The 27,106-nt window shown below is 41.9% G+C and overlaps 1 protein-coding gene across 1 annotated transcript in view; it reads left to right on the top strand.

The window, feature by feature from the left end:
- LOC122816149 (hexosaminidase D-like) overlaps positions 1-27,106 on the top strand; it is a 922,622-nt gene that overhangs the window by 93,808 nt on the left and 801,708 nt on the right. Inside the window, exon 4 of the mRNA XM_044088904.1 lies at positions 25,035-25,122. Coding sequence (XP_043944839.1) covers positions 25,035-25,122 — 88 coding nt within the window. The remainder of the gene's footprint in view (positions 1-25,034; positions 25,123-27,106) is intronic.

The raw sequence follows: 27,106 nt of genomic DNA, 5'->3' as shown, positions 1-27,106 counted from the left end.
CTAAATCTTCAGGCAAGGTTTCTGCCAGGAGCACAGAACTCCTTAGCAGATATGTTGAGCAGGCAAATTATGGATCCCCACGAGTGGAAATTGGATCCTCATGTATTTCGGAAATTGACAGTGTTATGGGGAACTCCAGACATAGATCTGTTCGCTTCTCCACTAAATTACCAGCTGCCAAAGTTTTGCACAAAAAGGTTTCATCCCACAGCTTGGAAAGTGGATGCTCTCTCATTCAATTGGAGCAATCTTCATGTGTATGCCTTTCCACCTCTGCCTCTCGACAGGACAAGCCAAACATGATTTTAATAGCTCCGGATTGGCCTCGACAGCACTGGTACCCTTTACTGAGATGTCTGGTACGGGGAGCCTCCATGGCCTTTGCCTTCGATTCCTCACCTGCTGTCTCAGGAGAACAGTCATTTACTCAATGTCAAACTTCACTCTCTACATCTAACAGCCTGGCATATTCTGTTTTGAATCCTGGAGGGTCTCAACTTCCACAACAAGTTTTGAATGTTATTTTGGAGGCCAGAAGGCCTAGTACAAGGAAAGTGTACGCAGATAAATGGAGGAGATTTTTATTTTGGAGTACAGCAAAGGATTTTGATGTTTCTAAACCTAATTTAAGTGTGGCCCTTCAATACCTTACTGAGTTACTGGACAAAGGTTTGTCCTTCTCCTCTATTAAGGTTCATGCTGCAGCAATTTCTGCTCACTATGACTGTGACCCACCATTGTTTTCTCATCCTTTGTTTTTAACAGTTCCTTAGAGGGGCAAAGAATATAAGACCCCCACATAGAGCTCCTACTCCTGCTTGGGATCTCAATTTTGTGTAGGAGAAACTCACTCTACAACCTTTTGAGCCTGCTGCGGCTGCCGAATTGAAATATTTATCATGGAAGACGGCTTTTTTGTTGGCCATTACCTCTGCGAGAAGGGTTTCTGAATTACAGGCCCTTATGGCGGTTGAGCCTTTCCTAATTTTCCACAAGGATAGGGTATCTTTGCGTACTAACCCTTCCTTTATGCCTAAAGTGGTTTCTAGTGTGGCTTTAAACCAAACTATTCATTTACCTACTTTTTATGCAAACCCCCAAAATAAAGGGGAAAAGATTTTGCACACTTTGGATGTGCACAGACAGTTGCGATATTATTTGAGCAGAACTAAAGGGTACAGGCAGTCTCAGCAGTTGTTTGTTTCTTTTGCTTTGGGTTCTCAGGGCAAACCTGTTTCAAAACAGACTATTTCTAAGTGGATTGGTTTTTGTATTGCTTTCTGTTATTCCCATCATGGTAAGGAGATTCCAGCTGGAATTAGGCCTCATTCCACTAGGGCTACTGCCACTTCTACAGCTTTTTTAAGGGGGGTGGCTACTAAAGATATTTTGGAGGCAGCTACTTGGAGTTCAGTGCATACTTTCTCTAAGCATTACCACCTTCCACTTTACTCTAAATCTAGGGCTGGTTTTGCCACTGCAATTTTACAGGGCATTTTGGCAGCTCCTAATGCTTTATAGTTTTGCCATCCTCCCTTACCTCTGCTTTGGGATTCTACCCATATGTAAGGACTGCAGCAATGTGAGATGAAGAACATAGTACAGTTTTGTACCTACCATAAATGTAGATGTTCGAAGATCCACATTGCTGCAGTCCAATTTACCCTCCCTCCTTCCCCTCTGTAGTTAGAGGCGGTTGTGTGGTTTGGGTTGTGAATATTGTAAATATTGAAAATATTGTACATATGTTTAGTGCAGGGGTGGTTGGCTGTTTGTTTGTTGTCTTTTGGCTTTGGCCTTTCTTTTTAGGGCCTTCTGACATCTGGGGCAAGAAAAGACTGAGGATATGACGTCGGTCATGCGCATTTGTACCCTGACGTCCTGATGTCAGTTTCATGCGCCTTGACCAACGTCAGCCTTATACTTTGGTATTTGGGCCGACCGAGGACAGCGGACTACCCATATGTAAGGACTGCAGCAATGTGGGTCTTCGAACATCTACATTTATGGTAGGTACAAAACTGTACTTTATGACCCTAGCCCTGAGTAGCATCCTGCCATCACCCAGAATGATACCACAGTACAAGGACAAAATGATTAACTTTAACAATTGGCTAAGCTTCTGGTGTCATTCTAAGGGAATCCAGTATCTCTCTACCTGGGATGACATGATTGACAGACCACGCTGCTTTGCCAGAGATGGCCTGCACCTGGTGCCCTTGGGATTCCGGATACTGGCAAAGGCTCTTGCCACCCCTATAGTGCCTTTTTTAGGAAAGGTTCAAATGACAAATTCACCACCGTAATAGGTACAATCAAGCAAAATCTGAGGGTAATGCTACTCAATGCTAGAAGTCTAAACCTCAAAATGCACTCACTCGAGGCACTCCTTAAAATGGAGAACATTGACATCTGTGCAGAGTGAGACAGACCTGGTTCAAAGCTCCAGAGAGCACCCTTGCATTACCAGGATACAATTCATACCACACCTTTCGGCCATCAAACCCGGACCGAAACACTAAAGGTGGAGGCGTGTCCATATTCATTAAGGATATCCATACCTCCAAGCTAGTTGCTCAGCATAATGCATCCGAGATTATCCAAGTTCAACTAACTCTGGGCAAAACCGCAATCCAGATTGTAGCTTGCTACAGACCCCCCACCATGCCCCATGATTCCCACTCCTCTTTTCTTGATACACTGGAAAATATTAAGGTACAACCCAACACTCTAATAATGGGTGATTTCAACTACCCTACCATTAACTGGGAAAACTATTCATGTACCAACTCTTTTGCTCAACGTTTTCTGGAAATCATCAATTCCAATGCCTTAGATCAACTTATCCACACCCCCCACCAGGGGCAGCAATATCCTAGACCTGGTCATCACCAACATGGGTGACCGGTGTTCCACACCAGAGGTCAGCTCCTTGTTGGTCAGATCCGACCACAAGCTAACCACCCTAGACATCCACATCCCGCTCCCACCCCCCATTAGGAAAACAACTGTAAAAAATTTCTCCAAAGCCAACTTCATGCTTCTTAAGACAGAAGTGGCAAACTTCACGACACCCATGCAGATGGACAATAGAGGTACAACTGCTGAATCCTACACAAATGCACTTTATAAGCACTTACACGAGCATATAGATTGTGCTATCCCTAACAGAACCAAGATGCTATCCTCCAAAAAAAGGAAGCCAATCTGGTGGTCTTCTGCCATAAGCAAACTCTACAACAGAAGAAAGAAATTGTTGCAAAAAAGAGTAAAATCCCATGATTTGAGGAACTCCCTGGTCAGCCTCAAGTAAGAAGCTGAGATCCCTCATAAAATCCTCCAAAGCTAGTTATGAAAACAAATTTGCCACTGATTCTAAAGACAACCACAAAGCATTCTATAGCTATGTCAAGAATCTCAGTGGGAACACTCAGATCTGCTCTGAGTTACAGCACAATGACACTGAATATACAGAACCAACTGATATTGCCAACATCCTGGCAGATAGGTTCAGTGCTAACTTTACCCCCCTCTCAGCCCCTAAAGGGCCCATCTTTATATGGGAAGAATGCAAAGTTCCTGTAATCACGGCTTTATAGGTAAAAACCTCACTCTCCAAAGCCAAGAACACAGCATCCATTGGACCTGACAACATCCCAGGCTGCCTTCTACACGAACTATAGAATGAATTGGCACCCCACCCAAGTACCATGTTCAATCATGGCCTCACCTCAGGCTTTGTGCCCATTGAATAGCGCACCATGACGGTTATCCCACTCCACAAAAGGGGGGGGGCACAACAGACCCCAGGAACTACCGCCCCATTAGCCTGACTAGCCTGGTCTGCAAGGCCATGGAACGTATCATCATGGAACTCCTAGACAAAGACATTGGAGATCTCCAAACTCTGGACCCCACACAGTTCGGGTTTGTAAAAAGCAGATCATGTCTCCTAAACCTGATAGACTTCTTTGAAGTAGTCACCAAAGCCATAGATGAGGTTAAGGTAGGTCACACAGCCTATCTAGATCTCGCCAAGGCGTTCAGCACCATCCCCCACTCTGGAATTATAGATAAATTCACTAAACTAGGTATAAATCCCTACGTAACAAGATGGGTTGCCAACTGGCTTACTGACAGAACCCACACTGTGAAAGTAGCAGACTCCAAATCAGACTTCAGACCAGTGACGAGTGGAGTACCACAGGGTTCAGTCCTGCATCCTCTCCTGTTTGGTATCTACTTCTCTGAAGTACAGGCTAACACAGAAGGTCTTTGGCTATCTAAATTCGCAGATGACTGCAAACTAGGCGCCATAATCGAAACTCCTAACGATGTGGACATCCTACAAAAGGGCCTCACTGAGACAGATGCCTGATGTCAAAGCCATGGTCTCAAGCTCAGTGCCAAAAAGTGCATTGTCATCCCCTTTGGTAAAAACTCTGTACCCATGAACTACCACATAGGCGGTAGCCTACTTAACACCGAAAGTGTGATAAGAGACCTTGGGACACAGGTGGACAGTAGTCTCTCCTTTGATAATCACATCGCCACAGTGGTCAGGAAATCCTTCTATGTGGCACACCTCATCACAAAAGGTTTCTCATCCAGAAAAAAAGAGGTCATTGTTCTCCTCTACTCATCACTCATTAGACCCTTTATAGAGTACTATGCCCCTTTTGGTATATACCTCACAAGACATCTACAACAACTGGAAAGGCCGCAAAAATACCTCACAAAAGAGGATTACTGGCCTCAAACAGATGCCTTACGCAGACAATCTCAAAAAACTCCAGCTTTAATCTGTCGCATATCGCCTACTCAGAGGCGATCTCTGCCTAGCATGCAAAGCTATTGTTGGACATGCTCCACTTAAAGAAATCCCAATCCTTCCGAGCTACACCCTCTAGGGACCTAAACCTTGTCACCACAATAAACAGAACATGCTGGAGGGATAGATTCCTGTCCCAGAGACTTCCCATACTCTGGAACAGACTACCTGTCTATGTCAGACAGAGCTGCTCATTAGCACTCTTCAAGAAAAATCTTGATGATCGGATGGGTAATAGGAAATTCACCCCAGGGATCACTTCTGTGGTTCTGCTCGACAGGGGCACAGGAAAATAATTTTCGTGGGTGGCGAAAGCCAGGGTACCTTTTTGGCTAGGCTTGTATAGGCCCTAGGGCCAATAGCCTAGTACCTACCTATGAACCTACCTATGAACCTAAGAGACCATTACTCATATTAAATCTTTCCAAGTTATATATTAGAAATAATTGAGAGTACAGATTTGAAAACAATCAGAATTATTCACTGATAAAGGCTTACTCTCTTGTTCCAGCTGGTAATATGATTAAGGTCAACCAGTGGGAATACAGAGGGAGTCACTAGAGTGAGGAACATAGCCTCACAGCAAGTGGCTCTCTGGTTTGATTCTCAGCTGGAGTGCCTTCTGTGCAGAGTTTCCATGTTCTTTATTTGCATGCGTTTCCTCTCACATTCCAAGACATTCAGTAGGTGGATTGGACACTCGAAGTTAGCCATAGGTTGGAATGTGCATCTGAGTATGTGGTATGGAAAAACCAGCAGCAGCACTAGCCACCCAACGGTGTGAACCTTGGCTCTAGATGATTGTCACTGTTGAAGTAACACCCTGACCCCATGTGTAAAAATGGAAAAAGGTGCTGTGGATGGATGGATTGGAGTGAGGAAGAGGCTTACTTGCGCGGTTGAGGAAGAGGCTTACTTGCGCGGTGGGGAGTGGTGAGGATCAAAAACATGTCTGTGTATGGGCATAGCTTATACAATTCCTTCCAGTGGAAGGACAGACTAGAAGTGTTCAGAAATTACCTACAAAGCATTACCTAGATGTGACTGTAGCATGCATGTCATGTGTAAACTTGTTGACATGCTCTTTAGTATTACCTTTTTCAGATTTAACAGTGGGTTCTACCAACAGGTATGTGGATTAACACTGTGGGGCTGCTGTTTTACTAGTGTTTTAAAATCTTATTTTAAATCCTTGGGTGTTCATAGGTTAGTACTAGGCTAACTGCCCTTGTGGGCCATTTTAAGCTTAGCCGAGTCCCATGTAAGAATCAAACCCTGCGCCTTATGTTTCTAAGGTAGAGACCTTAACCATTATGCCAACAAAGTTCCCCTTAAAATAGATTAGATTAGTACTAATAACTTTGTGGCTATTTTAAGCCTATCCAGTTACCCCAAATGAGAATCAAATCGTGCACCTTGTGTGTGTAAGGTAAACACCATAACCGTTATGCCAATGTCACAAACAAAAGAAGAGCTGCTATTTATGAAACTCTCCTCTGGAAAAGCATAAGACTGCATACAGTTACACAGTTTACTTGTTCTTCATATGGCAAAGAAGTGAAACAGATTATCTAATTTTGTCAGTCTTCATGTAATCATTGACTGTGGGCTTGGTTCCGAGCCTCGGAACTGACCCGGCCATTTATTTCAGCTCGTGCCTTCCAAAACTCTCGAGCTAGGCTCTACCTATGATGCTCCCCTGTAAATTACCTCAGATCTCATTTGTCTCCTTTCCTCTGTGTGTGTGTGTGTGTGTGTGTGTGTGTGTGTGTGTGTGTGTGTGTGTGTGTGTGTGTGTGTGTGTGTGTGTGTGTGTGTCTTTGCGATTTTGTGTGTGTGTCTTTGCGATTTTGTGTGTGTGTCTTTGCGATTTTGTGTGCTAGGTCCTTTTTTTTCTTCCTAGCATGTCTGACAAGACTTCTAAGGGCACCTCTGGCTTCAAGAGATGCCAGAAGTGCTTACGAAAAATGCCCAATTCCGATGGGTATGTTTTTTGTGTATACTACCTTGGCGTCGTCCACCTCCAGGAGGACTGCGCAATCTGTCATGGTTTCTCCGCCAGAACTTTAACTGAGCAGAGAAACAAATTACTTTTAAAAGGTCTTCTGAAAGGAGAGTTTGAAGAGGCCTTTCTGCTCTGAGAACTGAAGCAAGTTTGCAATCCTGTTCTTCATCCTCTTCCAAACCTAAAAAGAGATCTCATTCGGTTCCAAGAAGCTCCTTGGAACTGCCTTTAAAATTGACCAAACAACCGATGTTGACAGCTTCTTTAGCAGTGATAGCCATGGATGATTCCACCACAACAAAATCTTTGGAACAGACATCTGGAGCTTTGGTACCAGTGGCTTTATTGGTACTGAAGCAGTCTACTATTAAAACCTTACCAAGGACGACATATTCATTCTCAGTGGATCCTTTTGCTGAATCCATTCTTGGAAATGAGACCTCCCAAGTCTCCGACTGTTTTGTCCATTCGATCCACTAAGAAACTTTCAGAATCGGACATTGAGACTGGTCTATCACTTCTGGACAGCGAGGGGATTCTGTCCACCTTCGGTTCCAAGCGGCTCCGGAACTGGTCCTTCATTAACACCGACACAGATTCCTCCTCCAACTCCTACTGAGATTTGAAGCCCCTGGCAGTGACCTACCTGGCTCTGACTGTCTCGGTACTGACCAGAATTTCTTGTTCGGAACTGAAGATCACCTTGAGCTCTTCTGGTTTGTCGGAACTGGAGACCTCCCGGGGTCATGGCTTCATTGCTGGTTCCGAGGGGCAGGGTTCGACGTTGATTCTTTTGGAGCCATCCATGTCCCTCAGTGCATCAGTGTTCATAAGCTCAACCCAAGCTTCTGTTTCAGAGGCGGCTTCCTCGGTGTGGGGTGGGACCACAGTTCCAAAGGAGTCTTTTTCGGTTCCAAGCTCCCATCTTTGGGGCTCCAGCTTTTCGAATCATGGAGAAGGCTTTGTCTATTGTGGACACACTGTCCTTGCCACCCCTGTCGGGCCAAGAACCATCATTATCCGCTTGACGGAAGCATCCTTCAGCCTCATCCCTGGGCCGGGGGCCCAAAAGCCTCAGGAATGACCCACCCTGGTGATTTCCTCTTTGGATACTTCCCCTGGACCATCCCACCGAGGACGTAGCTGCGAAGAAAAAGTGCAAGAGGAAGCACTTAGACTCCTCTGACGTCTTTCACAGATGACACCAATTTCGATGAAGGGGAAGGTTCCCCCTAAGTCACCCCTAATGATGTTTCCTTCGGGGACATCCTTGAAATCCTGAAACAGAGGGGTGGATGGACCTCCCTTCAGCCTTCTTCAGAGGAATCAGTTTACCTGTAGGCTTTTCTTGCCCATCCCTCTACCTCTTGGATGTCTATGCCCGCTGATGAGCTTATTAAACTTATCGTTTAGCAGGCCTGGAAGATTGAACTGATCCCCAAAAGACCTGACAGAATTCTATCTGCCCCTAAGGATGAGCAACATTGGGACTATGGATAGATTTGGGAAGTGCGTTTACACTTCATCGACCTTCACTCTCAGGTGTTTGAATTGCATGGTGCACTACACCAGGTTGCAGAGAGATCTAATTAAAGAACTGTCAGATACTCTCGCAGGAGCAATAGCTGAAGGGGTTTGAGACAAAGTTTCCTCTCAGCTCACCACCCTTGATTCAATTGCCAACTAGTCCATGAGGCTTATTGCTCATGCAGCTGAAGGGATGACAAGAGCAGTGTGTTTAGGCATAACCATTAGGAGATGCACCTGGATGCACTTGTGTGACTTTGCTGAGCCATTTAAATCTTCATTTGGCAGTGCTCCATTTGACGGATCATTCCTGTTTGGACCCAAAGTGAAAGACACACTAGCCAGATGCGAGAAAGATGGGAAGACTCTTTCTGCCGTGGGTGTACACTCATCCACTGCTCAACAGCACTACTCTAGGAACCAGAGCAGTGGTAGGCTGTGGTTCAAAAAGTCCCAAGAGCCTTTCCAGGACTCGCACGGCAAGGACTTCTCCCAGGGGCAGAGGGGGAGGTAACAATGGAGGATGCCATTCTAGAGGCAGAAGTGGCCCACAGAACCAGGTTCCCAGAGATTCTTTCTCTGGTAACTCCTACCAGAGTTCCTGAACGGAGACCCGATTGCCTTCCTCTGGAGGCAGTTGGGGGACGATTATCCCTGCACCAATCGTGGCTACAAATGACTATAGGCAAATGGGTGCAGGGGATCATTTCCAGAGGTTACATAATTTCCTTTACAACCAACCTGAAAATACAAAAAAGCCTCCCTGATGTTCTACCCAGTCACAGGAAGGCGGCAGTCTTAGAAATTCAAAAACTGCTTGACAAAAGAGTCATCCGTATTTTACTCAAGATTCTTTTTAGTGCCCAAAAAGACAGGGGACTGAAAACCCATCTTGGATCTCAGCCAGTTCAACAAGTCAGTTAAACCAAGTTCAGGATGGTTTCGGTACAGTCAGTACTTACCTTTCTTGGAAAAAGAAGATTAGATGTGCTCAGTAGGTCTTCAAGATGCGTATTATCACATAAAAATGAACAAACGCACCAGAAGATTCCTGTGCTTCTGGCTGGGAGCCAGACCTCCCAACCATACCGAATTACTCGGTATTTACCGAGTTTTGGGGTCTAAATAAAGGGGTGCCACGATTCCCGATTGGCACCCCTTCATTTCCGATTTTTTTGGTTCAATTTTTTTATTTTTTTAAAAATTGCGCTGTCGGCGCTGACGTCATCACGTGCGCGATGACGTCAGCACCGTCAGGGCTACCAGCCAGTCGGAATTGAGCGCAAGGAGCTCACATCATTATTTCTGGCTGGCTGCGAGCGGGAATACAGCAGCAGCGAGAACCAGGCAACAACAATAATGGTAGCCATATCTGCCTAGTCCCATATCAATTCAAGTCTCAGCGGCAGCCTTCAGGTAAGAAACAGGTCCCTGCTATTACTGTAATTGTTCTTAGCTAGCTTTTTTTTAATTACATAATTCTGAACTTACTATTGTCTAGTTTCATAGTCATTAGTGTTGACTCAACTGTTAATCATCTAAGCAATTTACAGAGAACTTGCGATGCAATGAAAATATTTTTTAGTTAAGTATTTTAAGTGTAGTTTGTTTTTTCTAGATTATATCATTGTTAACATAAAGTGCTAAGATAAGGGAGTTTGTTGATATTTTATTAGGGGGTAAGATTTGTGTGGCTTGCATCTTGTTACTATTATAAAATTTTCTTGGTCCAGTTAGGACTGACGAATTAGACAAAGCTGTGTAATTTTATGTTTGTTGTATTGTGTGCTAACTAAGGCATTTTTTATAGTGTTCGTATCTAATTATTTAGTGACCCTACAGATGGACTGTGACACAAAAGCATTTTTTCAGCCATGAAACATCACTTAAGTGCAACCCTTGTTGAATGATAAACGAAACAGGTTTTTTTTCCATTATGCCATCATGCTTGGCCACAATTCACTCCCTTCCACCTGTGATTTTGTAAAGTGACATTAACTGCAAAACAGGAATAGCTAGAAGGGGTCAAAGGGGAAAGGTTGACATTTTTTCAGTGTGATAATTCAAATGCTTGAACACTGCTTTCAGTCAGATAATAGTTTTAGATATGGCATTATAATGAAATGTTTTTGACTGTATTCAGATTTGCTCTACTTTACAAACAAATGAATATCTCTAAAGTGAACATTTTGTAATTTTGCACTTTTCAGTGTCAAATGGCCTTAGATGTTTTTTCCTCTTGTTATAAAAGCTGTAGCTCTAAAACTGAAATTTTATAGTGCATTTTTTAACAGAAAGATATTAAAATACTTTGTCATATGTGTAGAGTTAGGAGTGTAACCATATCTTGAATTTTTGTGCAACATTTCAAGCTAACATTTAATATCACTTTCAGAAAGAAATGCACTCTGCCTCATTATAGCAGCTCAGTACATATGCTTTAAATGTATAGTATTTGTACCATGGCCTTGCTTTTTGCAAACAATGGTTCATTAAACTTTTGCTGCCTGACACATACTAATGTGCATCCTTTTGGCAATGCTTACCATTGCAGGGTTGTATCTCTAAAAGTGGTCTACAAATTATGTTAGTATTTCTAGGTAGTATGTTTGGACATTGTTATAAAGTATAATTGGATTGCACTTTTGGTTTTTACTGAATGTATTGTGGGACTATAACAGTGCAATGGCTATTGTGAACTCTAAGTCATTGTTGTATATGGAATGTTACAAAGTGCAGTATCTGTTTCACTCAATATGGAACTGCAAACTGTGTTAGTATACAGGTGTTTACTCAAAAACTTGCAGAATGCTAAGGAAATTAACAACACTTTTAAAAGCAGAGCACTTTGATTTAATGGATTAATGAGCAAAGGCAGGACATTTCTGACTTTAAAATGTGTCGCCATAAAACATTTACCATCAAAGGTGCTCATAATAATATATCTGTCATTTTTTGAGAGCTTTCTTTAAAAAAATCTGTGCAAGGTGACAGTCATGCTAACAGACTGATGAAATTAATCCACATACTATAAACAGTTATTACAGAAATTCATACAGAGCTCAGTGCAATAACAGCAGAACATTGCTACCTGAAAACATCATCCACTAATTCCCAGCAGCATAGACATTCCTTGCTGGTCACCCCTGACATACAGCATGTATGTAGCCATATGCATATCAACATGTAACACTATTGTTGAAGTAAAACATTCACTGCAAATGAACAGCACATTATTCATATATAAAACCATCCTTTAATGCAGGGAATCAGTATAAACCTGAAAGGCATTAACTTCTTCTGTTCAGACAACTGTCATTTAAACAATCATTTCCATAAATGGTACTCCAAATATGGATGTACAGTGCCGTGCCACTTAAATATGAGGTATTACAAATTCAAGTCACTGTGATGCCCAGAAACTGCCCAGGTCAATAGTACTACAGGCAAGATGCCAGAAATGTCTGCTTTTAACTCATGTGCTAATCAGGTTGTTGTTGTTGTTTGTCTTTCCCTTTTCCCTGTTAAGGGTCACCACAGCGGAACTCTGGTCCGCTAATGATTAGCAGTATATTTTTATGGTGCTGAGTTGCCAGCTTGACGCCCAACCTTCAACAAAGGCATGCCCATTCATGCATGTCTTTCGGAACGCCAGTCGACTGCGGGGAGGACATGCAGACTCCACACAGAAGGCACTCCCCGCACTCCAGCCGAGAATCGAACGGGAGAACATCTTGCTGTGAGGCAACAAAGCTACCGCTACACCACCACGTATCTCATGTGCTAATCAGGTAAACCTACTAAACACAAGCCCATCTTTTCAGCAGTAACTTGAGATCATTATACTGGATAAATGATTTGTTCAGAGCCACATAGGATATGGGAAATAGAAACAGTTCCACCAAGAAATTAAATCTCATTTTCCATACTGCCAAGGTCATATTTCTGCACATGTCTAGCCAACATTTTGAAATCATAATTATTTTTTATAAATTAATATTTATATGTTTTGCATACAAAAGATTTGGTACCTTTTCCATACAAAATAGTTCCCAGTAACACTAAAGTCTATATCTCTCTGCCAATCCAGAAGTATACATACATGAAACAAATGCACATGCCTTTATATGCCAGAACTCATGTTGAACTAGAGCAAAATAATAACCTATGTCTCACAATTAATTTATGTTTAAGAGAGAGAGATACCCTTTAATTTTGTGTTGGTAAACATAGTCTACCATTTACTGCAGCACACGTTTAAACATTGTTAGTGCTGGGTGTTACCTGAAAAAAAGAAATCCAGCAATATAGTACTGAAATAAAATGAAATGTATGATGCTAGTGAAAACTGCTCTATTAACAGCACTATCATTTTGGGGAAATAAGGCACTTTTAATACAGAGGAAAAGATATTCAAATGTGACTGCAAAATACTTATCACTCAGTGCTACACTGGACATTACAGGAAGCTGGATTATCACTGGATATCTATACTTAGTCATCAGTAAACTTTAAAATGAGAGAGTGTGTGTGTGTCTCTGTGCAAGTAGAGTTTTAGATGGAAATGTTCTGAATTGGGTAGTTTTATCATTAATGGTTCATGCATTTTGTTTCATTGCTTACTGGAAAAATGTTCAAACAATAAGTTTAAAATGTGCTCTCTAACAAGTGTGCTGTATTATACAAGGAATATAATTAAAGTCAGGAAGGTGTATCAAAAAACATATGTATGTTTCTTGTTTTGTGTGCAAGGGGCCAATGATTTGTAAACTAGGTAAGCTTTATCCATCACTGGTCAAATGCATTTTCTTTGTATGTGGTGTGTGGGTTTCAATGGCAGAGAAGTTTTAATGCCAATTCTATTTACATTGTGAGACAGTATTGCTTTGTGTTAGCAGCTTTGTTTAGCAGATGTCTTGGTGTTTGTGCATTGTGCTATAAAATGTAAAAAAACAAAATCCAAATAATCATTGTAGAGTATAGCAGTATATATGCACACATTAGTATTTATGGTAAATGGGGCAAAATAGACAGGTAATGGGGCACATGAATGGCTACAGGGAGACTCTGGTGCCATATTTTGGTTGTCTGTTCTTCAGTTTGCGTTTGAAAGTTGGTATCCCACAATTCCACTGGAGTGGGCAGAGTTACATAATTACATATGCAAATTTGATGTTAATCAGCGTACAGATTTGTACCTATTTTTCATGGGCCTTGTCCAGATTTTTGATGTTTCCAGGTTGAGAGGTATGCTGGGAGCCAGTCACCATCAGATCAGAGCACTGCCCTTTGGTCTCACCACAGCCCCAGGGTGTTTACCAAATGCATGGCAGTGGTAGCAGCTCATCTCAGACTGCTAGGGTTTTGAGTTTTTCCATATCCCGACAACTGGCTCTTTACCGCTATCACCAGGTGTCAACTCGTATGAGCAAGAGATTTCACCCTTCATCTTTGCACTACCTTGGGCATCACGGTAAATTACGGAAAGTCATATCTGGAGCCCATTCAACACCTGGAATTTGTCAGAGTCCTATTAAACACGGTCACGGGAATAGCATCACTCCCATTAGAAAGATTCCAGAAAATCAGATCACACGTAAACAACATTATGCAGAACAGAAGTTTTCCAGCAAGGCTCATTCTGCAGGCACTAAGGTCGATGGTGGCCTCTATTACCTTAGTTCCCCTAGCCAGATATCACATGTGGAGTCTTCACTGGCTTCTAGCCTCCCAGTGGTCATTACTGTATCAACCGATATCCCATCACATCTTGATCACCAGCTGTTGCAAACAAGACCTGTTTTGGTGGCTCCATTCCAATGAGATTCTTTAAGGCCGCCCATTCCTCCTCCCATAGCCCAAAGCCGTAGTGTCCACAGATGCTTCCCAGATAGGGTGGGGAGGAATTATTTGGGAAGGCCAGTCCAAGGTGATGAGGGCAGTGCTCTTAGCATTGCAAGCATTTCAAGATGCCCTTCCCTTGGGAACAGTAGCAATTCAGACAGACAACATGTCCGTAGTCTGGTATATCAACAAACAAGGGGGAACCAAATCTTATCTGCTTTGTTGAGAAGCCCTCAGAGTTTGGCAATGGATGATTTCTTCCAACCGCTTTCCAACAGCAATGCACATTCCGGGGAGCTCCAGCCTGATAGTGGACAAGCTGAGCAGAACTATCCTGATGCCTCACAAGTGGTATCTCAATCTGACAGTGGTGGAAAAGATTTTCTGGCACAGGGGGCAACCTTGCTGTGACCTGTTTGCATCCCCCCTGAACAACAAGTGCAGCAGTTACTTTGCCCTAATCCCTCCTCAGGGGGAGTCACCCAGAAACTTTGTTCTCCACGATTGGCCCCCCAGTCTTCTGTATGCCTTTCCTCTGACTCCTCTGATAAGTCAGTTTCTAAAGAAAGCCAAGATGTCGAGGAACACTAATTCTCATTGCCCGGTTCTGACAGGTATGGTTTCCCTTTATTTGGCCTCATCTACTTTAGAAACCTTGGATTCTGGACCCAGTTCCAGATCTGCTATCTCATTCAGACAGAATGGTGTATCTGAATCTCCAGCATCTGAAGCTCACTGCATGGCTTCTCCAATTCCCATGATTGCCAGGCTTTCTTCTCGTACATCACCAGTCTTGACAAATCATTTTAGCTCATCACAAACCTTCAGCCAGAAAACTGTACCATAGTAAATGGGAAAAAATTGCCAGATGGGCTCTTGACATTAATATTCACCCTTATGCAGCTCCTGTGGATAAAGATTTAGAATTTCTGACATGTCTTTATCAGTCTGGCTGTTCAGTTTCCACCATTAGAGTACATCTTGCTGCGATATCCAACTTTCATATTGGTTTTGATGAGTCTGCTCTGATGTCACATAAACTGTGTAAGGTCTTTTTGAAAGGAACCCTTATGCTAAGGCCATCCTTTAAGGAACCCAGTGCTCCATGGGATTTACCCTTGGTCCTACAGTGTCTCACTTTTGTCCCCTTTTGAACCATTGGCTACTTGTGAATTAAAAATGTTGACCTGGAAAACTGTGCTTTTAATAGTGATCACTTCGGCCAGAAGGGTATCAGAAATTCAGGCTTTGTCCTGCAAGCCCCCTACTTAATATTTCATAAGGACAGGGTTTTTCTCAGGACTAATAAAAGATTGTTTCACAATCTAATATCAATCAAACTTTACACCTACCAGTCTGTTTCCCTAATTTCTCCAATAAGGGAGAGTACTGTCTGCACTTTTACTTTCATAGAACAAAAGATTTCAGGAAATCAGACCAATTGTTTGTTGCTTTTTTGTAACTTTCTCTAGGTAACTCAGTTTCTAAGGTTACTTTAGCTAAGTGGCTGAGGGACTGTATCACCTTTGTTTATCATTCAAAGGGGCTTCAACTGCCATGTCCTGTGAAAGCTTATTCAACGAGAGCTGTAGCTGCTTCAACAGTTTTTCATGCCAGAGCTTCTTTAGAGGACATTTGTGCAGCAGCTACATGGGCATCTTCTCATACTTTTATTACGCATTACAAATTGGACCAGGTCTCTAGGGGGACATGCTTCTTTCAGTTCGATGGTACTCCGGAATATTCTTCCATGAAACCACCCAAGATTCAGGTAGCTTGGGACTCTGTCCCACAGCCAAGGATTATATGAAGATTAACAACATCAGGTAAAGAAGTTATGTCTTACCATAATTTTCCATCTGTGTTGTCAGTCTTCACTAATCCTTGACATTCCCCCCTCCTTCCCCCTACCTTGGACTCTTAGTGCACCAAATATTCCAAAAGACTAGCTTCATAATATGGAATCAGATTTGGTGTCTTATTTATGGCTTTGGTCTGTCTGTCTCTCTAATGGGCAAACTCGATCTGAGGTAATTTAAAGAAGTTCATCATGGGTAGAGCCTATCTCAAGAGTTTTGGAAGGACCGAACTGAAATAAATGGCCAAGTCAGTTCTGAGGCTCGGAACCAAGCCCACATTCAAGGATTAGTGAAGATCAACAACACAGATGGGATGTTATAGTAAGACATAACTTCTTTTTCTCATTTTTAACATACACAACAAGCATTTTCACAAAATATGTGCATTTATTTGAGCAATGGTCTCAAAAATACATTAATTTATGGATATGGGTTTATATGTTGATTGATTTTGTAGTTTAAATCTGACAGAGTTAAGAAAACCCACAAGCAGTAACACTTACATGTAGACACAATGTTTGCACCCCAAGTGTGTCAATGTAAACTTAATCTGGGCAAGATATCCATATATTACTTTTAACATTACAGATGTGCTATTCTTAATGAGTTGGAAATTTAAAAAAATGGTTTAGATAGGGTTTTGAGAAGACACGCAGACTTCATTTTTTGAGAAAGTCAGAGCAGGTTCTAGCACAGAAGTTACTCTTATATTAAGTACCTGACACATTGACAAGACATCTGAAAACAAGATTAAAGGAAATTTTAGCTCTGCAAGAAAATTAGGAACACCTCCTAAAAATGTTAAAGGGTAACATTGACTAATATGATAAAAATGGACACGCACCTAGATTTGTCTGCAAGAAATTTGTAAATCTGAAAAGACTTTTTGAAAGGAACATCCCAAAATCAGTAATGTCTTTGAATAGGCCATGTGGCACACATTCCTGTATTTTTGTAAGTGTTGTTGGTAAATATTAGTCTTTATGCAGTCCTTAAAAATTCAGATAGAACCATGTGCCGTAAAACATTTTGACTGCATTGCTTTTTTTTATGGTTTACATGACACGGTCTGACAAAGCGATGCCTTTTACATTGGTGAAACTACGCAGAACCTTTCAGATAGAGATTCTGAGCATTCATATGCCATTTAGTCTCAACAGAAGACAAATGCTATGTTTAAACATTCATTGATTTGTGAACGATTCAAGAGATTGCAGCTTTTGTAGTAGATTATATAGAGCAGACACAATTAGGTGCAGATGATGAGACATTGCTTGAGACTGAGAAACTTTGCTGGCAGTTAAGAACAAATGCAGGTAGTCATCCAGGGTTAAGTAAAGGGGTTAACATGAAATGTGTTTTAAAAGGAAAGCTGATGAGCTTTAGCTGATTATTTATTAATGAACCTAGTAGGCTCCCTAGTTTTGATTGGACTTGATATGAGGTCACGTGACTAATGTATTGTTATAATCATTGTGATTTTAAGTGCCTGTTTAATTTTTGATAAGTCTTGGTTTTAAAAATGAAAGAGCTCAGTCTTCTGGCCTAGGTTTATGATTCTTTTCGCAGAGTGTTTTTTGAGGTGGAATTTTTGTCGTTAAACTTTATATTCTTAACTTTTTTCATCTGCCAAAAAAGTTGTTACATTTCTTTGCTACCTTCCTTGTTGGAGCCTGTTTTCCTGCACTTTTGGTGTGGTGTGTGTTTGTGTAAGCGCTTGGTAGTTTTTGGGTGCTTAACTATATTTGCAGTTTTAACAGTATTGTCAATGCAGTTATTTCTTGTGCAACATGGATCATAAAGCTTTTGCATAAGATCCCATCATAGGATATGTCCTCTTTGTCTTCTGTTTGTTAAGAAGAACATTTTGTTTAGGAGGTGGATATCTGTCAATTGTTTATACCTGTTATTTTCAGGGAAAGGAAAAATAAAAATGTTGCCCGAGTACAAGGAAAGCTGTGCATCTGTAAGTGATGGGAGTTTGACCTTAAGTTCCTTCCCAAGCTTGAGCCTTTCTGGTTCAGGGGATGAGCCTGTGGTTGAGAAAGCTAAAAACAGAAAGATAAGAAGGCTTATAAGACAAACTCCAGTTTAGTCATGAGTTGGTGAGTTGACAAGGATAGAGCAGACAAACTAAGAAATTTTGATGTTCATCGTGTTACACTGCTGCAGTCATTACACTTGGGTTATCCTGCCATCAGGCGGTCCCGCAGTTGGCCAGAGTTCCAAAGTCTTGGTCCGGCGTCGGTTGCTGTCGCTTCTTTCCTGACGTCAGTGCACCAGGGGTATATAAGATGCATCCGACGCCATTTTCTTCAGTCTTTCTTGCCGTGCGGTGCCCGAAGCAAAAGCAGTTCGCAAGTGCCGGTCGGCCGACTCCTGAGATTTTCAAAGTCAAATTTCAGATCCGAAGTCTTCAGTAAAGCTAAGTACCCCGTTGGGGAAACTTTTTTCTTGCCTCAGACCGATGTCAGAAAAAGTTAATAATTGTATTTCTTGTGGGAAGCAAATACCTCATAAGGACTTCCACTCTTACTGTATTCCCTGCCTAGGCCCTGATCACGACGTCATTAGTTGTCGGTTTTGTGCTAGATTTAACAAACGCACTATAAAACGATGTTTTGATTTTGCTTTGCACTACTTTGGCTGAAGGTTCAATTATACTATGCCGTCGGATCAACTGACGACCGCAGTTCTTAAAAAACGCAAAGACAAGGATAAAGACAGGCATCCGAGGTCCAAAACCGACGACAAAGCCTCTTCTAGGCCAGTCGCCGGTTCTCAGTGAGGTGCTTTCGCAGCCCCTGACACCCGCTACCTCAGAGCCACAGTCCGCCTCCGACTGCCGCGTGGAGACAACTAGGCCTCTGGAAACTCAGGGTATTGGGCCTACGGAAACTAATCCTTCAGATGGGTCCGGAGCTGCTGAGCAGGCATCGGCTTCTGAGGGTGTTTTCAGACCTTCACAACTTACCATTAAAGTAGCCAAGACAAAAACACCATTAAAGACAAAGAAGCAAGTACAGCATTCTCCTGGACAGTCCTCCATGCCTAAGAAACTGATGCTTAAAATGGCCGAAGACCTCATTACTCTAATCAGGGGTTCCCATCCCCCTCCTGAGAAAAGGCCTAGGCAGGATACAGACTATGATTCCTCTTATCAGGTTTCCATTTCCTCTGATTCCTCTTCAGACCAGGGGTACTCTCTACCCCCTATGAGGACTCTGATGCTGAAGAATCTATCCCTTCAGCCTCTCCTCCTGAGGATTACTCTTTTGGGGAAAGTTTACATACCATGAGGGAGCATTTCCATTGGGAAAGTCAGGATTATTCAGAATCCAAGAAAAGGCTCAGGGACTTCCTTTTATTACCTCAGCACAGGCCCCTGGCTATTCCGCCTGTGTTAGATATTGTGGATGATGTGTTCTCTGAACCCAGCTTATCTCCTGATTCTTTGCCCCCTGCACCAGCCAAGCCAGATAGATATTATAGAGTCCCTGACTCTCACAAGTTTATTTATAAAAACCCTTCTGCTGATCCAGAAACTATTTCCCAGGGTCCCAAAGGAGTTAAGGCTTCCATTGCAAAAAAATACAGTCCCCTCTGACAGAGATTCTAGAGCATTGTATAGATGGGGGAAGAAAGTTTACACTTCTGCATCTTTAGCAGTAAGGGCTTTAAATTGCCAGTTTCACATGCTTAAGTACCAACAATATTTAATGGTTCAGTTAAAACAGAAAATGCTTCCAAGCTCAGAAGCTTCTGACTATATAGAAATGCAGGATTTATTGCATGCAGTTGAACAGGTGGGAAAACATACTCTGCAATGTGGTTTTGATTCTTTAGAGGCCTCTTGTAGAGCTGCAGTTACAGGTTCTGTGATTCAAAGACATGCTTGGTTAAAAGAACAGAGTTTACCTGACCATGTTAAGGCAAAATTATTGGATGCTCCTTTACAGCATGATACCTTGTTTGGTGTTAAGGCAGAAGAGGTGTTAAAGAAAATGGAGGAGAAAGATAAATCTATGCAAACAGTCAAAGATTTCTTACAGGTACAGCCACCTCGATTTAGCAGAAATTGGCCTACAAAGAATTGGTCCTTTCCAGTGTCAGACAGGCCACAGAGAGGCAGATACAGACGCCCAAGAGGCAGAACTCAACCCCAAGGCTCTAACAGACAACGACAGTGGGGTACCTCAACCCCAAAAGGAGGTGAGGACAAGTCTCAACCTTACAGGAAATAGTCCCAATGACTTCCCCCTTCGTATGCCAAGCACTTCCCTTTTGGCAGCCCCCTCAGGGGGAAAACTAGCACTTTTTTCTCAAAATTGGCAAACAATCACCCAAGACAAATGGGTTCTGAATATTGTGTCTCAAGGTTACAGGTTCCACTTTCACACTTTACCAAGGCTAAAAGGAATGCCAAACCTGCCACAGAATCAATGGGCAGAGACTCAAAAACAAATTTCAGCCCTCATGCACATGAGAGCTATTCAAAAAGTACCACAGCAGGAACAAGGACAAGGATTTTACTCAAGACTCTTCCTGGTCCCCAAAAAGGACAAAGCCTGGAGACCCATACTAGACCTTTCAACTCTAAATACTTACCTGGATGTTCCGAAATTCAAAATGTTGACACTACAGCAGCAGCTTCCCATGCTGGGCAAGAAGGCTTGGCTTGTTACTCTGGACCTCAAAGAGGCATACCTGCTTGTCCCTATCAGACAAAATTGCAGAAGATACCTCAGATTCAAAGCTGGTACAATGAACTACAAATTCTTTGCACTGCTCTTTGGCTTATCTACTGCGCCCAGGGTCTTTACAAAGTGCCTGGCACCAGTAATTGCATTTTGCAAACAAAAAGGAATTCAGATATATCCATACCTGGACGACTGCCTCATTCAAGCAGAGACAAAAGGACATTCTTCTAAAGCATCTAGTGTTTGTAAAAAGGTTGCTAATTTTTCTAGGGTACACAGTAAACGAAAAGAAGTCAAAACAAGTGCCCTCACAACAGATAATATTCCTGGGTGCCAGCTTAAATACAATGGCCCAGATGGCTTATCTCACGCCAGACAAACAAGGACAACTGACTCAATATTTTCAATTACGGGCAAAAAAGTCCCATCTCCCTGCAAGAAAAATTCTGCAGTCCCTGGGATTCTTGGCATCCTGCATACTACTAATTCCATATGCCAGACTGCATATGAGGAAATTACAATGGTACCTAAAAAATGTTTGGACTCAACACTCTCACAGTTTAGAAGCAGTAATACCAATAATTCCCTGCCTACAACAGGAGTTTTGATGGTGGGCACAGGCATGTCACCTCAACAAGGGTCAGCCTTTCACTCTACCCACAGCCAGGCAGACTCGAACAACAGATGCTTCGGATTCCGCCTGGGGGAGCACACATGGCAGGAAAATGTATTCAGGGCAAGTGGACCACAGACCAAATGCATCTTCACATCAATCAAAAAGAGATGTTGGCTGTTCAAAATGCCCTAACAGCTTTCAAGGACCTTTTGCATCCAGGACAATTATTATTAAAGACCGACAACACCACAGTAATGTGGTACATAAACAAGCAAGGGGGCACTCATTCTTATCCCCTATGCAGGCAAGCCATGACCTTGTGAAACACAGCTCTAACTTATCAAGTTCATCTGCAAGCACAATTCCTGCCAGGAAAGAAAAATACTCTGGCAGACGATCTAAGCAGAAATATCATGGACCCTCACGAATGGAAATTGAATCCACAAATCTTCAGCATGATAACGCAAAAATGGGGATGCCCAGACATAGATCTATTTGCCTCCCCACTGAATTGCCAACTACAAAAATTCTGCACAAGAACTTACCACACACAAGCATGGAAAGTGGATGCTCTTTCGTTCAGCTGGAAAAGCCTAAAAGTTTATGCCTTCACACCACTGCCTCTCCTTTCAAAGGTACTCCTAAAAGCCAGACAAGAAAAACCACAGATGATCCTGATTGCTCCAGACTGGGCACGCCAGCGCTGGTACCCAATCTTAAAGAACTTAGCTCAAGGCCCACCATGCATTTTGCCTCAAATTTCACACCTTCTGACTCAACAAAACAATCAGATCCTGCACGGTCAGCTCAAAACCCTAAACCTGGCTGCATGGCGGATTCATTAGTCAAACAGGCAACATCTCTGTCTAAAGCTGTTGTGGATGTCATTTTGGAGGCCAGGGAGGCCTAGCACCAGGAAATCTTACTCAGAAAAATGGAAGAGATTCTGTGACTGGAACCAGGCTCAAAGCCTTGACCCTCTTGTCCCAAACATTCCTCAGATTTTACAATACTTAACTGAGATGCTGGACAAAGGCCTATCCTTCTCATCAATTAAGATCCACACCTCTGCCATTTCAGCACATTATAACACGGATCCTCCTTTATTCTCTCATCCCTTGCTAAAGCAGTACCTCAGAGGGGCTAAAAACATAAGACCTCCCCGGAGAGCACCAACACCAACTTGAGACCTCAATTTTGTTTTGGAAAAACTGACCCTGCCACCTTTGAGCCAGCCAATACAGCCGATCTAAAATTTTTATCATGGAAAACCGCTCTGCTCCTGGCAGTAACTTCAGCACGAAGAGTCTCAGAGCTACAGGCATTAATGGCAGTGGAACCTTTTATAATTTTTCATCAGGACAGGGTTTCTTTAAGGACAAACCCTACCTTTATGCCAAAGGTGGTGTCTAGTGTGGCTCTTAACCAAACCATCCATTTGCCAACTTTTTATCCAAACCCCCAGAATAAAGGGGAGAAACTTCTGCACTCTTTGGACATACACAGGCAGCTACGCTTCTACTTGGACAAAACAAAAGCTTTCAGGAAAACTGAGCAACTGTTTGTAGCATATGCTGCAGGATCACAGGGCAAGGCTATCTGAAAGCAGACTATCTCCAAATGGATAGGACACTGTATTCGTTACTGCCACACACAACATGGAAAATCAGTCCCTAATAACATTAGGCCACATTCTACCAGAGCAACAGCCACTTCAACAGCCTTTCTCAGAGGAGTACCAACCAAGGAAATCTTGGAGGCTGCAACTTGGAGTTCAGTGCATACCTTTACCAAGCATTACCACTTGCCTCTTTACTCTAAATCCAGAGCAGGATTTGCCACTGCAGTTCTGCATGGCCTCATAGCCAATCCTAACTCTTTATAGACCAGCCACCCAACCTTAGCTTTGGGATTCTACCCAAGTGTAATGACTGCAGCAGTGTAACAAGAACATAGTACAGTTTTGTACCTACCATAAATGTAGATGTTCGAGTGTTCACACTGCTGCAGTCCAGGTTACCCTCCCTCCATCCCCTCTGTCCTAACTGGACTTATATATACCTTTCTACTCTATACAACCTTTGAGGTGTATTTGTTTGGAACTGAAGGTATTGTTTTTATTTTATATATATGTTTTATTAGCAATATGTATTGCCTACCTACTTGGGGGCACCTGACATCTGGGGCAAGAAAAACTGAAGAAAATGGCGTCGGATGCATCTTATATACCCCTGGCGCACTGACGTCAGGGAAGAAGCGACAGCAACCGACGCCAGACCAAGACTTTGGAACTCTGGCCGACTGCGGGACCACCTGATGGCAGGATAACCCAAGTGCAATGACTGCAGCAGTGTGAACACTCGAACATCTACATTTATGGTAGGTACAAAACTGTACTTTCCAGTTCCTAGTTCCAAAAAGTCAAGTATAAAGGAGACTTCTGTTCCTTTCTTTTCCGGAGTTTTCTGCCAGTGACATTTGTGCGGTAGTATTCTCCTAGAAATTAGAACAGGCAGTGTATTTTCCTTGTCTGATGTTGAAATTAGAAAAATGTTAATTTTTCTACCATCATCTGCTAGGTCTTGCAGATCTCATCTAAGCCTTTCCTTGCTTTCAAGACTAACTGCCAGAAAAGATTTCTCAAGGCTCTTCCCCCTCTGGTACAGGAACAGATAGAGGCCTTGCATACTTTTTCTGCTAGAGGTTTTTGGCAGTTCTTTTTAGTCATCTTCCGGGTGTCCCTGTGAACTATACCATCTTTTATGCCCAAAGTAGCTTCTGAGACAAATCCTAACCAGTCCATAAATCTGTATGTCTTCTTTCCAAGTTACTCTAACAGAGGCAAATACTTGCTATATTGTAAGAATGTACACAGTAGCGTAGATTATCTCTAGACAGTATAAATCTGTTAGCAAACACACTAGTTTTTCATCTTATTCTCCAAAAAGAAATAGACTCTAGGGCTTCGAAAATCACCTTGTTCAAGGAAGTCTTTGTCTTCAGTGACTGAAGTGTACTCAAACACTCACATTTTCAGGAATACATCCTTGAATGATACTTGCACAACATCTGTATGTTTTCACTAAATACTTTAACAAGGCACAGTATGCTAGACGTGATACCTAGATATTGGACTTCCTTTGTGGCCACAGTCAGTAGTGTTTTACTGGGAGGATGACAACCCAGGAGGGTAAACTTGGGGACTCTCTGCTGAATGTTGATAAGAATGGGCCTTCTTATCTCAGATACAGAAGTTATGTTCTTACCGTAACATTTGGTGTGGTTGAACATATCCATCCTTGTAAATACATGCACCTCCTTCCTCCCACCTAAAAGCAGATTTTGTATAGCGAAATTTTAGTGTGCTAAAGTAGGTGCCTTTTGTCTGCCTCAGTGCAGCCTAACAGATCTGGAGTACAACGTTGCTGACAGAGCATTGTGTGTAAAATGGGAGGGGCCAATAACCCGGGTAAGTTTTAGAAGCCAAGTAGAATAAAGACCATCAGCTTTAGTCCTGATTGTTGATAAAGTTAGATCTGGATGAGAAATTCATTCTTATGTTAAGCTCATAGTTTAATTTGCACTAGAAAATATGTTATATTTACTTTTTTGTATTGCCGTGATCTTTACTGTGCTTTCTTGTTTCATGCAGTACTGAAGATATTGATAAAATACTACATTTGGCAGAAGTGAACTCACTAGAAGTGGTGCCTTTGGTTCAGACATTTGGCCACATGGAAGTAAGTAAGCAAGAAAGTCACAATGCAAGTATGGTAGCGTTTATTAACTGAGTGAATTAATTAGTCTAGTGGAGCCTTTTCAGTCGTGCCTTGTACAGTCAGGCCATGAACGTCATTTACAGGAAGCTTTATATCAAACATAATCCATGCAGGTTAAAAAGAAGAAAGTAGACTGCATAGTGAGGTGCAGTATACTCAAACCTGTACCAAGTTTTATTCATTGAGTTTCCTTCTAAGCAGAGACCAATGATCTCTGACATTTCTTTTAAAAATGTTTATACAAGCATCAAATGCATTTAATGCTGAGAAATATATCAATGGTGTTATGCCGACAGTGTGACTTAGACATCAGCAAAGAAACAACGTCCAAAATTCACAATGGTTAAGCTATTTAGTTGCAGTTCTTTTTAAGTTTTCTTTACCACAGTACCTGTACCAAATATGTAATGCCTTTTCCTACTTTGTGTTATTTATTCAGTTAATATTTAGTAGTTGTTTTGAGCAGAACTGTGATTCTGATTTTTGATGCAGTAAGGTATAAAACTGAAACATAGTTCAGCTTAATTTTTGTCAGTCAAGTGTTTTGTTGGTTTTCTTGTTTATGAAGATGTGATTGTAAGGCAGTGTTGCTGTTCACATAGAATAAATTGTGATTTCCAAGCGTGCCACCATGCATCTCTATGAACAAAGTTGCGGAAGACAGAATTTAGGAATAATAGTTCTTCTTATGTCCCCCGTTTGTGTTGTGCAGTGGCATAAAGCCCGGACTGTGACCTCTGATCACTTGGGATTAACTAGTGACCTACGCACTGGTGGAGCTGTTAAGGAGGGTGATAGTGCAAGGTAGAAACTGGGTTGCCCATTCTGAAGTATAGAAGTAAACTGGTCTAATTTGGTGCTGGCATGTACGTGGGAGAGAGGTGTACAGCATCAGTGACAATATCTCCTTGTTACCAGTGCTTTAAAAAGGGGGCACTAAAATTATAAATTACAATAACACTAATTCATGTAAACATATGCATTTTTGTTTTCCTGGTGCATCTCTTTACTATGGCTGTTTTTAGTATATTTTGTAACACAATATATTTTACAACATATTGTATTAATATATTATATATTTCAACATTGTGTTAATATTTTATTTTTACATCTCAACAGCATATGTTTCTTTTATTAGGTTTTTAGCAATATTTTATAGTAACACACTTTTTAAGTGTTTTTTACTGTGTGTATTCAAATTTGTGTGTGATGCTTCTTGTAAAAAGTACTGGTCACTTTAAATGTTGTTATGGGTGTAACAACCAGTTAATTTACTCAGTATAAAAGGAAGGTTCTGAAGTGTAATGGCTGTTCTGATGAAGTCCTCTTGCTTGTGTTGAGGGACGAAAGCGCTTGTCTTTTTATATTTTGTGATTTAGACAATAAATTCAGCTGTTTAAATTATTTGGACTTAAAGTTTTGCATTTTGGAAGCATGAATTCGACATGACTCTGTGGAACTACATAAGAGGTTTTGCTGTTTTATGAGGTGTACAGCATGGACCACATGGGCTAGTTGGTATCCAGCCTGACTCTTGAGTATGCAGGTGAGATCCTAGAGGAAGGGGGTAGGGTCAGAAAGAACAAAAAAAAGCCCTGAGTGCTGCCTCAGTGATGGATTGTCTCTGTATAAGGGAAAATTATGGATATGACTGTGAAAATGGAAATACTAAATTTTTCCAGGTATCCCACTGTTCCTCACTATTCTTTGAACCTCTTATTGCATGAGAATGTCTTCCCTTTTCCCTTATTTAATTCCTTTGTTTCCACATTAGGTATCTTATCTTTTCTACGTACTTTCTTCTTACTGCCCCCCCGCTTCCTTCATAAATGTTTGCCTCATCTCTGTAATCTCATTTTTATATGCTAACTGCATCTCATCTTTCATACTATCACATCTTCTCTTACCTTTTTATTTGCCATGCCAGTACTATTCCTTCTTCCTC

This window comes from Protopterus annectens, chromosome 12.part0, assembly GCF_019279795.1.
Source record: "Protopterus annectens isolate FY-2018-M chromosome 12.part0, PAN1.0, whole genome shotgun sequence".
Classification (NCBI taxonomy): Eukaryota; Metazoa; Chordata; order Ceratodontiformes; family Protopteridae; genus Protopterus; species Protopterus annectens.
Note: the sequence above shows the minus strand (reverse complement) of the source record. Positions and strands in the feature narration are given on the sequence as shown.